The sequence below is a fragment of the Chelonoidis abingdonii genome, chromosome 6 (assembly GCF_003597395.2).
Source record: "Chelonoidis abingdonii isolate Lonesome George chromosome 6, CheloAbing_2.0, whole genome shotgun sequence".
NCBI classification, from domain to species: domain Eukaryota; kingdom Metazoa; phylum Chordata; order Testudines; family Testudinidae; genus Chelonoidis; species Chelonoidis abingdonii.
This window is the reverse complement of record NC_133774.1, coordinates 109,102,791-109,117,290: the sequence shown is the minus strand read 5'-3', so window position 1 is coordinate 109,117,290 and position 14,500 is coordinate 109,102,791. Positions and strand designations below refer to the sequence as shown.

Genomic DNA, 14,500 nt, shown 5'->3' with positions numbered 1-14,500 from the left:
TGGGGAGACCAGAGTTCATCAAACACTCAAAGTTTTAATTGGTGGCAGCATGTCAAATCTAAGCTGGTAATTAAGCTTAAAGGATTCATGCTGGTACCCATATTTTGGACGCTAAGGTTCAAATTTGGGCATTATACCATAACAACCCACGATGCTGTATTTGCACCATCATGATTTGGGATCTCAACCCAGAATTCCAATGGGTGGGGGAGACTGCAGGAACTATGGGATAGCTACGGGATAGCTACCCACAGTGTAATGCTCCAGAAATTGACGCTAGCCTCAGTAAATGGACGCACACCACCAAATTAATGTGCTTAGTGTGGCTGCGTGCACTCAACTTTATACAATCTGTGTTACAAAACCTGTTAATGTAAAATTGGAATAATCCCGTAGTGTAGACATACCCTCAGTGTCTCCTTCTGTAAAATAAGAGCAATACTAGGGATTGAGGGCTTTTTTATGTTTATAAAGGGAGTTTAAGTCTCTGGAAAGAGGTGATATGCAAGTGATATAATTATTGTTATTGTTGCTGTTGTTCAGTTGGCAACTTATAAATACGTGATCGATATAAAATTGTTCTTTGTTTTCAGAAATCATTTTGAAGGCAACAGTGTAAACTACTTTTGTGCATATGACCCCAGTTAAGTCAACTAGAGGGAAGTTGTAGCTTAAGGGTTTAATAAATACATATAATGGATATATCAGCTTTAAGATTTGTAATTGAAACATTATGTAGGAATGCACAGACAGATAATAAAAAAATCTTGTGTTTCCTTTTGGACTGGAATTCAAGAACATTTAAAGAGTTTTAAGACCTTTCCAAGCATAACAACATCATGTGATCTTTGGCTCAGGAAAGGTTTGAGTAAGTGATGTATTACTACATTACAAAATGCATGCTTGGTCAGAAGACACCAAAATAATGCAGGAAAAGTGCAATCTACTTAACTTAATACAAGATGTTTTTGCAAAGTGTATCCCTGTGCAGTGTAAATGGTTGGTGATCTGACTGAATGACATATAGACCTAATGATCACTAAAGCTATATACCTCAAACTGGATATAGAGTTCATTAGTTGGATGATAACTGCAAGTATTAACTGGAGATTGCAACTTGGTTGTACAACAGCTCTCATACAAGCAGTTATTTAGCTATATTTGACATGAAACTGTATGCCATAGGAAGAACAAGGCTGCTGTTCAATGTTCTGTATTGTCACTGTAGCAGCCCTAACTGATTTTAATATCTCTGTTCCAGTTTGAGCAGTTCTCTGTCTCTCTGTGACTTCAAGGGCTTTATTTTCATTCTGTAATTTTTCTTCAGGCAGTCACAAGGACAAAGATAAACCTCCAAGCCTCTCTGTTGTCCTTGAGACTTTAAGGAATACCTTGACAGATCACCAAAACAAGCTGGAAGATACATCTAATGAGGTAACATTTGCACTGTTTGGCTCCATAAATATAGCCTTCAGCCTGCAACAGTAGGTATTCCTCACTTGTTACAAAGGTCAAAAGATTGGGAATGTTGAGTTGACAGCTACATGGATACTAAAAAGAAATCATCTCTGTCAGTACTCTTCCTAAGCATGCTCTACAGTAATGTTCCACTTAAAAATATATAAACTCTTTTTTATATTTATTTTGAGCTGTTTTCAGTAAACTTACACAGAAATATGACACTTTCCATCCTCCATCCAGGGCTTTAGGTAAAAGGTGACGTAAGTATTTTAAAAATGCAATGTAGTACTTGAATTTTAACATGCATTGCTATCAGTTTTGTAAATGTGAGTAACCCCACAAGAAAAGTGACATTATTTTCAGAGATCAGTTGTATTATTGATGAAGATTTGTTAAATTTCATGGTTTGGGGTTTTTTTTATGTCATACAGAGGAAGAGATATCTGCATTATACTTTTCTGAAGGTAAAAAATATATATTTTTCATGCAGTCCTAGAGGCTTTTAGTCACTGGTTGAAAAATCTGTCTTGTATTTATTTTTCTTATTTATATTGCTAATGTGATTTGGTTAATCCTCTTGCGTTTAAAATGTTTTATGAATTTATAGGTTTACACCCAGAAGAGAGCAGTTAACTAGATCTTCTCAAAGTCCTTTAATTGTGCTTGAAATTGGCAAAGCACTGAAATGTGTCAAGTATTTTATTTTTTTTCTATTCCTAAGCTTTGTCTTTTGTTTGATAAACATGTTGTTTATCCAGTCACTCATTACATTTGAAATAAATCATATTCACTCTACTGTTTTTATTGGGGAAGAATAATCTCCTTCAAGTCCTCTGAGATTTGTTCAAGGGGCACAAGAATAAGTGACCACAGAAACAATTATACTTCTGTAAACAGCCAGCACTGTTAAGTCTTTGGTTATCTTATCTCACTGCAGTGTGTTTAGTAGTTTATGAATCTCTTATGAGGCCCAGGTCTGGAAGCTGAAGAATAACTAGGAGCACATTACCCGCAGTGAATTGGGAGGATGAATATCACATGATTCTCAGCACGGTTGAAAAGTCTACTCAGCAGGGTTTGGCTTAGTAATGTGCTTTGTTGTGAAACAGTGCCAGAGACAGCAGTGGGGTGGCCAAGGGGGTGGCTGCTAAGAAAGCAAAGCAAGTACTCTGACAGAAAGAAGAATGAACTGTCAAGGAAAATAAATCGCAAGCTGATGACCTGGCACAAGACTTCCCAGTAGGACTGCATGTGACAGACCCTGAAGTTGTCATGCGGAGCCAGAGACCACGGAATGCCCTCGTGGTACACAGAAAGGGCAGTGTTCTCTCCTTCTTGATTTTTCCCCATAGATGCCGCTGCTTCTGGCTTTGTGTGCATTTTGTCCTTAGACATGTTTTGTAATAAAACTCTTTTAATATTACAATAAAACTCTCAGGGATTATCAAGAACACCATCCAATAAAAATAACTTGTTCTTGTGTGCAGCGCTATGGTTTTAGGCTTGTTTAATTCTGTTAAGTTTTGTAGGATATAAACTTATGACAGGACCCCACACATAGATGGATGTAACTAATTATTTGGCTTTACATATGTCTGGACCTGTTTGAACTTGTGACATTATATTAGCTCTAATTTACTAAATAAACATAAGAGCTAATAACTCTCTATATCTGTAGAGCTAGTAAATATTAAAATTAGCGCATTCACTTTCACATGTCTATATGAGTTCGGGGGATGAGTAGATGAGATCTGACTGGCTAAAACACAATATGGAAAAGACAGAAATAATTTTGGTAAATTGGGGAAAGCAACTAATAGAGTAGGCAAGGATTATATTAGCACCCCTGATTGAGGGAGACATGCAGCAGCCAATTATGAAGTGTTTACAATTTAGATGTACTGTAGAGTTCTGAGCAACTCCTGGCTGGTTAGGTAGCAGCAATGATCAAGATTGTTGTTTTCTGCATGTCTCTTTGTATCTTTCGCATACAAACGTGGCTACCATTGTTTGTACCTTTTGACACTCGGGATTAGATTACCATTAGACTGTTATGTTGGTCTCTACACTGACACTGGAAAAGGAAGCTAGTGCATATTGTGGCCACCTGTTTATCAGAAAAGTGCATCTGGAAGAGGGCACATAACTCCAGTGCTCCAAGATCATCAGTAGTTGCTTGTAATACCCTGAATAGTTTGGGATTAGGTGACCTGAGAGAGTATGCCTCTCCTTGAGTTATGCTCCTATTGTTGCAATCAGCAGAAATGCATGAGCTGGAGTCCCCTCGGTTTAAGAGGAAGGATGCTGCTTTTAGGGCATTTTGTGGGAGGGGCCATTGACTTTGAAACTTGCTTCCTGAAAGTCATTGGGAGCTGGATTTCTTAAATTTTTCGCACACTTCAAAAACTTTTCTCCCTCTCAGATATTAGAGAGTTCATGGGCAAAAGCAATAGTGAATTTGGGTTTGGGGTTATTGCTGCCATTATTTATTTGTAATATCATTATTAATATTTAATATATCAAACTTGTTTAGTGGTAATCTGTTACATTGTTTACAATTGATGTCTGAGGAGTTTTCTAATACATTCTGGTTTTACATTTGTATAGGAAATATTTTACGTTTAAGTACCTACATAGCCTCTGCAACTCCCAACTGTTTTTTTTTTTTCTCAGCTAAAGAAAATGAAAGCTTCACATGAGAAGATGACAAAAGAGATTGACTCATCCAAACAAAAAATATGGTCTCAAAGTCAAGACCTTAAGGTATATTTTTATGAACTGTAACTTCTTAGCATACTACATATATTTCTGGTATGTCTCACTTAGATTGTATCTGCATGATAATATGTTATCTCTGTTATCTCAAAATAAGTGTTTGTATCACTTCTCTTTATTGAGTAGAATGTCAAACCTCAAGTGTGTGCAAGGTCGTATTTCCTTATAATGGTTGTAGCCTACAGATGTTATAAGCCTACCTATGTGAACATTTCAAAGGTTGCATTAGTGAAGTAATATCTGTTTAAACAGATGATCTGATCCTTGAGTAGTCCTCTTACTTCATCATTTCGTGCTTGCTTGTTTGGCAAGGGTAGCTCTTCTGTGTTGAAGTCATCCTGAACATTTTTTTTCTGCTAGCTTTTAGTTTTTCATATTTTGTTCTATATGCATAAAATGTGCATATGAAATTTTATCCTCAAATATTTTTCGGCTCAACTGTCTGATTATTTTTCACATTTGTCACTTAATTACTCATTCACTTATTTATGAAAATACAATTCAGTTTTAAAATATTCACTTTTCTTTTTCTTGTAATGGTCAGCAGAATAAAGTTTTCTAGTATTACTGGGGAAAATACAGTGTTTCAGCCACATGTTAAAAAACAGACAAACAGGAATGAGAATATATTCATTCCACAACCTTACTGAGGGGTATATAAACAGATCAATAGAAAGCTGAGGGTGGACCTCTGTTCATCTCAGTGACTGCACCTGTGGGAAATTTGATCACATACATTTAGATTATGTATATGGATCTCATCTGAAAACATTTGGAAGGTATCAGTTACAGCACTGTAAAGTTTAAAGTCATGGTATGAAATGTGCAAAACTTACAGTAAAGACAGATAACAGTGAAATTATTATGGATATTATGGCCAAATTTTGTGTATAATCCCGCCAAATATTAGGTAATTCTGACACTTGGAGAGATCTATAGGCCTAAATTACTGCTAGTAAGAAATTGCTGATCTCTAAGCCAAGCACTTCTCATGGGTAGTTGGAGTTCTGATTTTACAACCTTTTTCAAATTAGAGTTTGTTTTTGTGTCTCTTTTGTAATGTGTCATGTCTGGGTACATCAGGGACCGAGGGAAGTCCTAAGGTCACTGTTAAACTCTGTCTTCCAACTGGCAGCATTTTGTATTACTGCCAAATTTGAGTGTGGCCACTCCCAAGGTTTCTCAAATTCTTTTACTGGAGATACACTGTTTCATTGTTTCAGTTTATTATTGTGAGACTGTTAGCATTCATTGGTAGTAACACAGTGGCCTTCCATTTTATGAACTGAACTTTTCTAACGTTAATTAATTTTGATTCAGAACACCCCTGTGAAGTAAAGTACTACTTTCTTGATTTGAGTAGAGGAGGATACTAATGAGCAATAAGATTCTGTGAGGTGTTGAGTACCAACTTCTCCCCTTGAAGTCATTAGAAGTTGAGATTGCTCAGCACCCTAGAGGATTAGGGCCCAAATGACTTGTCCTGGAATATACAGGAAATTGTTGGCAGACCTGACAATAGAGCCCTGATTTCTGCCTCCTAGACTCTTGCTTCAGCGACAATGCATTTTTTAAAGCATCCTAAAGGATTTTACAGTTTTTTATAATGCAAATGTCTACTCTATATGAGACCTATTCTACCAACTATTTTTTGTTAATAGGCAATCTTTTGAGATAGTGAACCAGTTTCTGATCAGAGTTACACTGGTGTAAATCTGTAGAAACTCAATTTAATGTGTAACTCAGCACAGAACCTGGCCTAGTTTTTCTTCATGGTAGAGCTTGCTTAAAGAAAGTTGCCCTAATCTTGGATTTGAATATTTTTATTAAGAGATTATATGAAAATACAATTGTGATGAGTTCCTTTAGTAAACAATTGATACTATACTTCACAATTAGACAAAAGTGATTTTATGATCTAAAAATCTATAGACAAACATTTCAACGAAATGCTTTCAATATTCAGTATTAAGTTGATTTGGTCGTATGAACTTGGTGGTCACGAAAGATGTCAGATTACCAGTCCTGGAAGTAGAAGTTCTCTGCTCACAGAAGAGAGAGAGCATGTTTGTCTATTCTCGCCTAGCAGGCAACCTCTTGCTGTGAAAGTCTTTTGAGATTTAGTGCTGGTTGGTACATTTGTAACAACTGGTACCATTTCTGATTTCACTTTGACCACTAAATATGAAACAAGATGATAACAGTCTTTGGTTGCTACCAGTCTGGGCTGCATTGTAACCAGTGATCTACCGAAGAAAAGTACTGTATCCTTTTTTACCAGGGCCATCCAGTTCCTTATAACTATAGGAGGCTGTATCTTTATGTTGACAGATTTTCAACTGAAGGAACACTGTATACTCTCTCTGTAAGGAGACAAACCCAGCCCCAAAAGGAAGGCAGTTGTATTATGGAGACTTTGACCTTGGAGATGGATTAAAAAGGGAGAAAAGGGAATAATTCTGTAGGACTTGTCCTTTTGCTCTACACTATTCCCCTGCTTCCAGAGGAAAACAGTGTCAAATTTTAATTTCAGTCTATCATTAGAAGCAAGCAGATGGATTCTTTTAGGTTGTTTTGAAAATATCTCTCTATATAGCTCTTTGCTTCCAAGGATACTGAACATTGGCTGAGGTAGGTAATGCTGTATGGTGTAAAACTGTTGATAACCTTTCAGTTTGTGTGTCTATTCTGTAGGAAGCTCAGGATAACCTGGCTGATGCCAATGAAGAGTTAAATCATCTACGCACTAAGTGTGCAGACAGAGAGGCTTTAATAGGCACTTTAAAAATGGAACTGCAGAATGTACTTCACTGCTGGGAGAAAGAGAAAGTCCGTGCCACAGAATCAGAAAATGAAATCCAGAAGCTTACCAGGGCTTACCAGAAGGATACTGAGGTATTACCAGAGACCAGATGACTGTCAAAAAGAGCCTTTATTTAATCTTAGCTTTGTACATTTACATACATCAGATGTTTGCTTTATGTCTTAACAGATTTATCTTCAAAATATGATTTTAAGATACGTATTTTGAAATGTGTATTTAATATCTACAAAATTTTCAAGTGTCTTAATTCTCTTTTATTCCATTTTATAAAATAAGTTAACAGTTTAACCTTTCTGGTCATTTACTTTTTAAAATATCTGTCTCTTAGCGAGTATTATTTAGGGCAAATACATTTATTTCCAGAATTATGCCTGGGGTACTGTTTTTGTTTTGTTTTGTTACTTACTTGAAAGTAAATATGTACATTTTGTATTTTGAATCTCTTCATGTTAATTACTGATTCAAATAGCAACCGCTCCCTCCTCCAAAAACAGCAAACATGGAATTGATGTCATAGATAGCTAAGGGTTAATGTTTCTTTCACCTGTAAAGGGTTAACAAAGAGAACCAGACACCTGACCAGAGGACCAATCAGGAAACCGGATTTTTCAAAGCTCAGGGGAGGGAATGTTTGGGTTTTTGTCTTTGTCGGCTCTCAGCTATGAGAGGAGATTTTCTTTCTTTCTATCTTCAAGGCTTCTAATCTTCAGTTTCCAAGTTGTAAGTACAAGGTAGAAAAACAATAGGCTGTTATTGTTTTTTTTGTATTTACGTTGTGGAGTTTGTTGGGAATGTTTAAATTGTATCTCTTTTTGAATAAGGCTGTTATTCATATTTTTCTTTAAGCAATTGACTCTGTATATTGTCACCTTGATACAGAAGATATTTTATGTCTTTTCTTCTTTTTATATAAAGCTTTTCTTTTTAAAACTTGTTTGAGGTTTTTCTCTGGTTAAGGCTAAGGAACGAAGGGAGGGGGAAATCTCTTTGTGTTGATCTACAGAGGGTAAAGCTCTGCAGCACCAGGGAATTGGTGGGAGGGGGAAGAGAGATAGAATCATTTCTGTTTCCTTGTATTTGGGGTTTGTCTCTTTGTGGAATAGAGGGAACATGCTTCTTGGTATTGTGATGTAAAGAGATTGCATCAGTACTCTCAGGTTAGCCCAGAGAGGAAAGTCTAGGTGGGAGAGAGGGGGGAAGGGAAGTGGGTTATTTCCCTTTGTGGTAAGACTCAGGGCTTCTGAGTTTGGGGTTCCCCAGGGAAGTGTTTGGGGAGACCAGAGGAGCCAAAACCCTGGAATTTGGATGGTGGCAGCGAGATCAAATCTGAGCTGGTAATTAAGCTTAGAGGGGTTCATGCAGGCACCCAGATTTCTGGACGCTAAGGTCCAGATTTGGGAAAGCTTATGACACTCATCCACTACCAACTAGTGTTTCCTGTGCTGCTTTGGAGTGATTGCACCTGTCCATTCCATTTCAGATATGTGTGTGCCAAGTGCACCAGGGCTGGAGACTTTCTGTTAGCAGTACCCATTAGGGAGACACATACATGCTTAGCACTCTTGTACCACTGCACAAGGGTATAAAGGGAAGCTGCTTAGTTCCTCCCTTAATTCCTTCTTATCACCCATGATTGGTAGTTGGAGTCTGTCAGGTTGCAGACCGAGATTTCTCCCACTTCATGGATTTTTATCTTCCTCCTGCAGATAGTAGTACTTGTTAGGGTACATTTTCTTTATTTTCTATTACAACTTTGAGCATCTGATTCCTAGTATACAAAGGGAACTGGTACCGGGATATTTTTTGGTCTCTGGGGTATAAGTCTTATGCAGCTTCAAAAAATCTATGCTGGTGAGTGACTCTCATTCCAGGTACCTAAGGTGCCTCAGAGATGATCACATTTGAGATCATTGCAAGATCTGCAGGGACTTCAGATCCCAGACAAAGAAGGACAGAGATGAGACTATATTACCTGCTTATGGAGGCCACCTGCATCCACCTCTTGGGGCAGGCCCTGAGTACTTCGACCTCAGTTAGGAGTGTCCCTCTGGACTTTGCATCTTATAGTAGGCACCATTCCCTTTCTCTGTTCTTGAAGAAGAAGCACAGAGCATCAGAATAGCATTTCCCAAAGAAACCAAGTTCCTCTAGAAGTCTGAGGTTCCCTGTACTCTCCACTAATAAGCCACTGGGAGATAGAGTATTATCTGGAAAGAGGTACTCCCTGATACTGATTTCTTCTCATCAAGAATTGTCAACTCCAGCTCACTGAGGATTGTCAACCCACATTGCGGTTCTGACCCCTTTGATACAATAACAGCAGCATCATGGAAATATCTTGACATGGAAGGCACTGGAATTATACATATAGCACCATGGGATCTGTTCTTCTTCTTGATGCTGGATTCTCTAGAAGTGTCTGAGGTTACTTCACCTGTTCTGGATGACTATTAGGGGTTACTAACGAGAGTAGCTGCCTTGATATTCAGGAGACTTCCCATAGGCTGGTGAACATACAGGGTTGGCTTTACCTATAAACAGAGCCATTCTAGAATCTACAAAATATTTGTGGCAAATGCCATCCTCTCTTCCTCAGACAGCTAAGAGGACAGAGAGAAAGTACTATATCCCTTCTCAGGCTATAAATGTTTTTACACCCAACCTTCTCCAGGCTCTTTAGTTGCCTTGGCAGTGAATGAAAGAGTGCATCAGGAATGGTCTTCTATCCCAAAGGACAAAGATGCAAAGAGACTAGACCTTTTTGGTAGAAAGATTTATTCCACAGCTGGCCTACAGTTTTTTAATGCTAACTAGCAAGCCTTACTGGCCAGATACAACTTCTCCTTCTGAGACAATGTAATGAAGTTCTCGCAGGAATTCTATGTTTTAGAAGAGGGCAAACTGGTGGCTAGGACCTCTCTGCAAGCTGCCTTTGATGGGGCAGATTCAGCAGCCAGAGCATGGCATCTACAGTAACCATGTACAAATGTTCATGGTTTCAGTTGTCCGCGCTCCCACAGGAAGTCCAGCAGGCTGTCCAGCATCTCCCTTTTGAAGGTCCTACCCTGTTCTCATAGACAGATGATAAACTCCACAGTCTCTAGGATTTGAAGGCCATGCTGAAGTCATTGGGAATTTACACTCCTTTCTTTAAAAGGAAAGCAAATTCTATAGTCTGTGGAAGAGGTTCCCCCTTTCCATGGAGGGAAAGGTTTCTGTTCACATTACTTCCTGATTCAAAAGGAGGTCTCAGAACTATCCTAGACTTGCAAAATTCAAACAATTATATACAAAAAAATTTTTTTTCATAGCCAACCTAACCTCCATCATCACCCTGGATCCTGACAACTGGTACACTGCTCTCAATTTGAAGGTTGCGTTTCCATATGGTTATCCATTAAAGCCACAGGAGACTCCTAAGACTTCTGATCAACAACACCCATTACCAGTTTATGGTCCTGCCCTTTGGCCTAGCTGCTGCTCCATGAGTATTTACAAAATGCAAAGTAGGGGTGACTTCATTCTTAAGGAAAGCAGGGATGCAAGTATTTCCTTACTTAGACAACTTGCTGGCAAGAGATTGGGCCAAGCTCCAGTCTATACAGGATCCAATCCCTCTTCAGTGTTCTAAGTCTGTTGATCAATGAGGACAAGTCCGTCTACTTCCTAGTTCATAGCAATTCTGGATTCTACAGTAGCCTGGATGTTCCTACCTCAAGCCATTTCCACACAATATTAAACTTTTCCTCAGATCTCAAAGTCCATACAGTCACAACAGTAAGAAACTGCCTCATACTACTGGGACACATGGTCACCTGCATTTATGTGCGTCAGCATGCCAGACATTGTCTCAAAAAGATGCAGAGCTGATGAAAGTCAGTGTACTCTCTGGCTCGTCACCCATTGGACATGCTGATTTGAGTACCTGCAGGAGTACATTGGTTATTGGTCTGGTGGCTAGGTCCCTCCCTTTCCCACATTGACTGTGGTTACAGATGCTTCTTCTGTAAGCTGGGGAGCTCACTTAGGAAACTTACAAACTCAACATCTGTGGTCTCATCAAGATTTGGCTGACCACATAAACATGTGGGAATTGTGAGCTATTCATCTGGTCTGTTGGGCTTTTCTCCCTCATGTCAAGGGAGAGACCCAAGACCTCCTGGACACTACTGGCAATGTACTGTGCAACAGGGAGGAGCCAGATCAGACCGTCTCTGTCAAGAGGCGATGTATCTTGGGGAGTTTTGTGGTACCAGCTTCCTATCTTCCTGGTGTTCAGAACAGTCTGGCAAATCACCCAAGCAGTTCATTCATCAGAGATCACAAGTTATCTCTCAGGTTGGATATTGTGAGATTCATTTTTCAAATGCGTGTGGAGGGGTCCCTCACAGAGGCCTGTTTGCTGCTCGTCTCAACAGAAAGTGCCTATTCTTTTGTTCAAGGGTAGGTCATGGGCAGAGCTGTCTGATTGATAAACTGCTGTATGTGCCTACCCTTCTATTTCACCCCACAATCCATGTGCAGGTGTCCCCCTTCTTGTGTCCTGGTCATCCACACTGCCAGCAGACAACTGGTCTGGACCCGATGGGAGCCCCTTGGGTGTCCTCCTGTTTGTTCTCCTGGCCCTTCCCAGGCGGGGTTTCCCTGGGCCTTCTCCATGTCCCTGCTCGGCCATTCCTGCTTCCTGGGGAAGTCCGCCTCTGTGTATCCGTAAGCTTTAAGGCCGACTCGACCGTAATATTTTGGTGCCTCCTTATCCACACCTTTATGTTCTCAGGGAGACTCTCTGTAAAAACTGCTTTAGGACAAGCGTGTCCATAATCTCCCCCATTGTCTGGGCGTCAGGCCTCAGACAGTGTGTGGCTCAGTCCATTAACTTTTGGGCAAAAGCCTGAAGCGACAACCCCTCCCCCCCATCCACCTCACTGACTGGAACTTTTGGTAGTACTTCTCCACAGACAGCCCCACCCAATACAGGATGGCTGCCTTTACTGCCTCATAACTCCTGGCCTGTTTTTAACTTAGGGCCATGTAGGCTGCCTAGGGTTCGCTGTCTAGGTAGGGAGCTAGTCACAGAGCCAGGGTTACCCTGTCCCATCCAGCCCCAGAGGCTACCTGCTCAAATGTGCTTAGGAAGGCGTCGGGGTCATCTGTCAGGCCCATTTTACACAGTCCTAAGCTCGGCGCCAAAATGCCATCCTCTCCCGCGGGACTCACCACTTTCTGCAGGAGCTGTTGTTGGGTGCCATCCTGCTCCCGAATGAAGTCCTGCAGGCTCTTCTACTGTTTTGCCTGCCAGGTGAGCGAGACCTCTCTCTCCAGCTGGTAGTCTTGCTGAAAACTCTGCATTGCCTTCTGCACCACCACCTGCTGCTGCTTGACCAGCCATTGCAGGGTCTCCTCCGTCTCCAGGCTGCCAAACACTTGCTCTGGCATGGGATCCTGGACAAGCCCCCACGTGTAGCAGAGTGTGGCAAGTCTCTCTTACCACAAAGTCACACTGAGACCTTGGGGTTAGTAACCACTGGGGCAGTTTATTCACAGACTTGTTCCCACCACCGTTTCACCATGTACAGTTGTCCCTTCACTGTCTGCAGGCACGAGGGAGGGAGGGAAGAGCTACCTCCCTGCTTCAACTCCCTGCCTTTTCACTTTCTTTCTACTCTCCCCTCTCCTGGTTTCCTTCCTCTGAGGCTTTTATACAGCCTCAGGCTAATTAGGCGGCAGCTGTTTCTGCTTCCCCAATTAGGGCCAGGTCACATCTAGCCAGCTCTAATTTATTCCCCTAAATAGGAGCTGTGTGACAGAGGGCTGAATCAGCAACCCTTTGCCCAGCATCCTGTCACATTAGACTAGTAGTTCTTCAATCCTTGTTCTGAAACTCACCTCCAGTTTGAACTGCTTGTGAGTCACATGGCATGGAATGGACATGTGCAATCAGGGCCGGCTCCAGGGTTTTTGCTGCCCCAAGCATCGGTGGGGGGCGGGGAAGAGCCGCGATCGGCAGCAGCTCCACCGCGCTGCTTTCTTTTTTGGCGGCAATTCAGCGGCAGGTCCTTGCCTCCGAGAGGGACTGAGGGACCCGCCGCCAAAGAGCCCGATGTGCCACCCATTCCCCTTGGCCACCCCAAGCACCTGCTTGCTGGGCTGGTGCCTGGAGCCGGCCCTGTGTGCAATCAGTTGAAGAAAGAGTTATTAACCTCTCCCGTAACTGTTATTCTTTGAGATGTGTTGCACACATCTATTCTGCGACTCACCCTCCTTTCCCTCTATATTGGAGTTTCTATGTGGGCAGATGGAATTAAGGAGGGTGGGGGGTGGCCTCGCCCCTTTTTTACCACCATGGAGCAACGTGAAAGCCCTAAGGGCTCATGTGCTGTCTGAATAGGTATCACTAAGGGAAAAATCTCTGATTCTGGTTCACTGGGCATGCAAGCTTCTGAAGTAGAATGGACATATGCAACGTGTCTCGAAGAACAACAGTTACAGAACGGGTTAGTACCTTGTGTATTGGCTGATTGTGGTATGCTACATGTGGTATATACTTCATGAAGTTTTACTTCAAAACCAGATTTCCTCTTTTGGTTGTTTACTGATCTTAATTGCTTCCTTTTAATTTCCTCCACATAAAATAGTTCTGCATTAGCTGTATCAATCATATTCTTTATCTCAATTTTTCTGCATATTGAGCTCATTTACTCCAGCAACTATGGTCACAAATGCCAAACTGAGTAAAAAGGAAACATTCTTTCCACCCTTCTTACAGTCTGGGATTTAAATTGTGTCCACATGAAGCAGTTGGAATTGTTCTACACATCAGATAGTGATTAAAGGAAAGGAAACTAGAAGCCTGTAAAGTCAGCATGTCTACTTGTGGTTGAGATCAACATGTGTGAGTTGATTCTGGGACCTGGGATTTCTGTTTCTCACAAAAGGGCTGATTATCATGCTTGGTTTATCACAGCCCAAGCAAAAAGGAAACAATGGTGACATGGTTAAACTGTTCCCAGGACAGTAGAAGATTAGGTTGTAACATTTTATAAAATGTTTTATTGCTTAAAAGTCTTATGAATTACAAACAACAAAATGTACCCACACAGTAGTAATTGCAGTTGCACTGGAAGTGGGGTTGAGGGGAGATAGGGAGAGTCCTTAATACCTTCATGAAGTCTCATGATTTCTTGACTTAGTACCCGATCCAATACCCATTGCTTTCAGTGGGCATTGTTTCATTGGTTAAATGGGCTTTGGATCAGAGCCCTAGTTGTGGTGTTGGAATCATCTTTGATTTGTCTTAATTTTAAGTTGCTAGATTTCATAGATGGACTAAATAGATAAACAGATTCTGATCTCACTCTGGTGTGAATAAGTACTAACATTACTGAAGTCCATTTGGTATGCTGTAGTGTAAAATCCAATGTAAATGAGATCAGAATCAGG

The 14,500-nt window shown here is 40.8% G+C and overlaps 1 protein-coding gene across 5 annotated transcripts in view; it reads left to right on the top strand.

Moving 5' to 3' along the window:
* CCDC171 (coiled-coil domain containing 171) overlaps positions 1-14,500 on the top strand; it is a 272,987-nt gene that overhangs the window by 71,142 nt on the left and 187,345 nt on the right. For all 5 annotated transcript variants that reach the window (XM_075067320.1, XM_075067318.1, XM_075067319.1 and 2 more), the window contains 3 exons: positions 1,328-1,434; positions 4,135-4,224; positions 6,931-7,131. In XM_075067320.1, the coding sequence (XP_074923421.1) occupies positions 1,328-1,434; positions 4,135-4,224; positions 6,931-7,131 (398 nt within the window). The remainder of the gene's footprint in view (positions 1-1,327; positions 1,435-4,134; positions 4,225-6,930; positions 7,132-14,500) is intronic.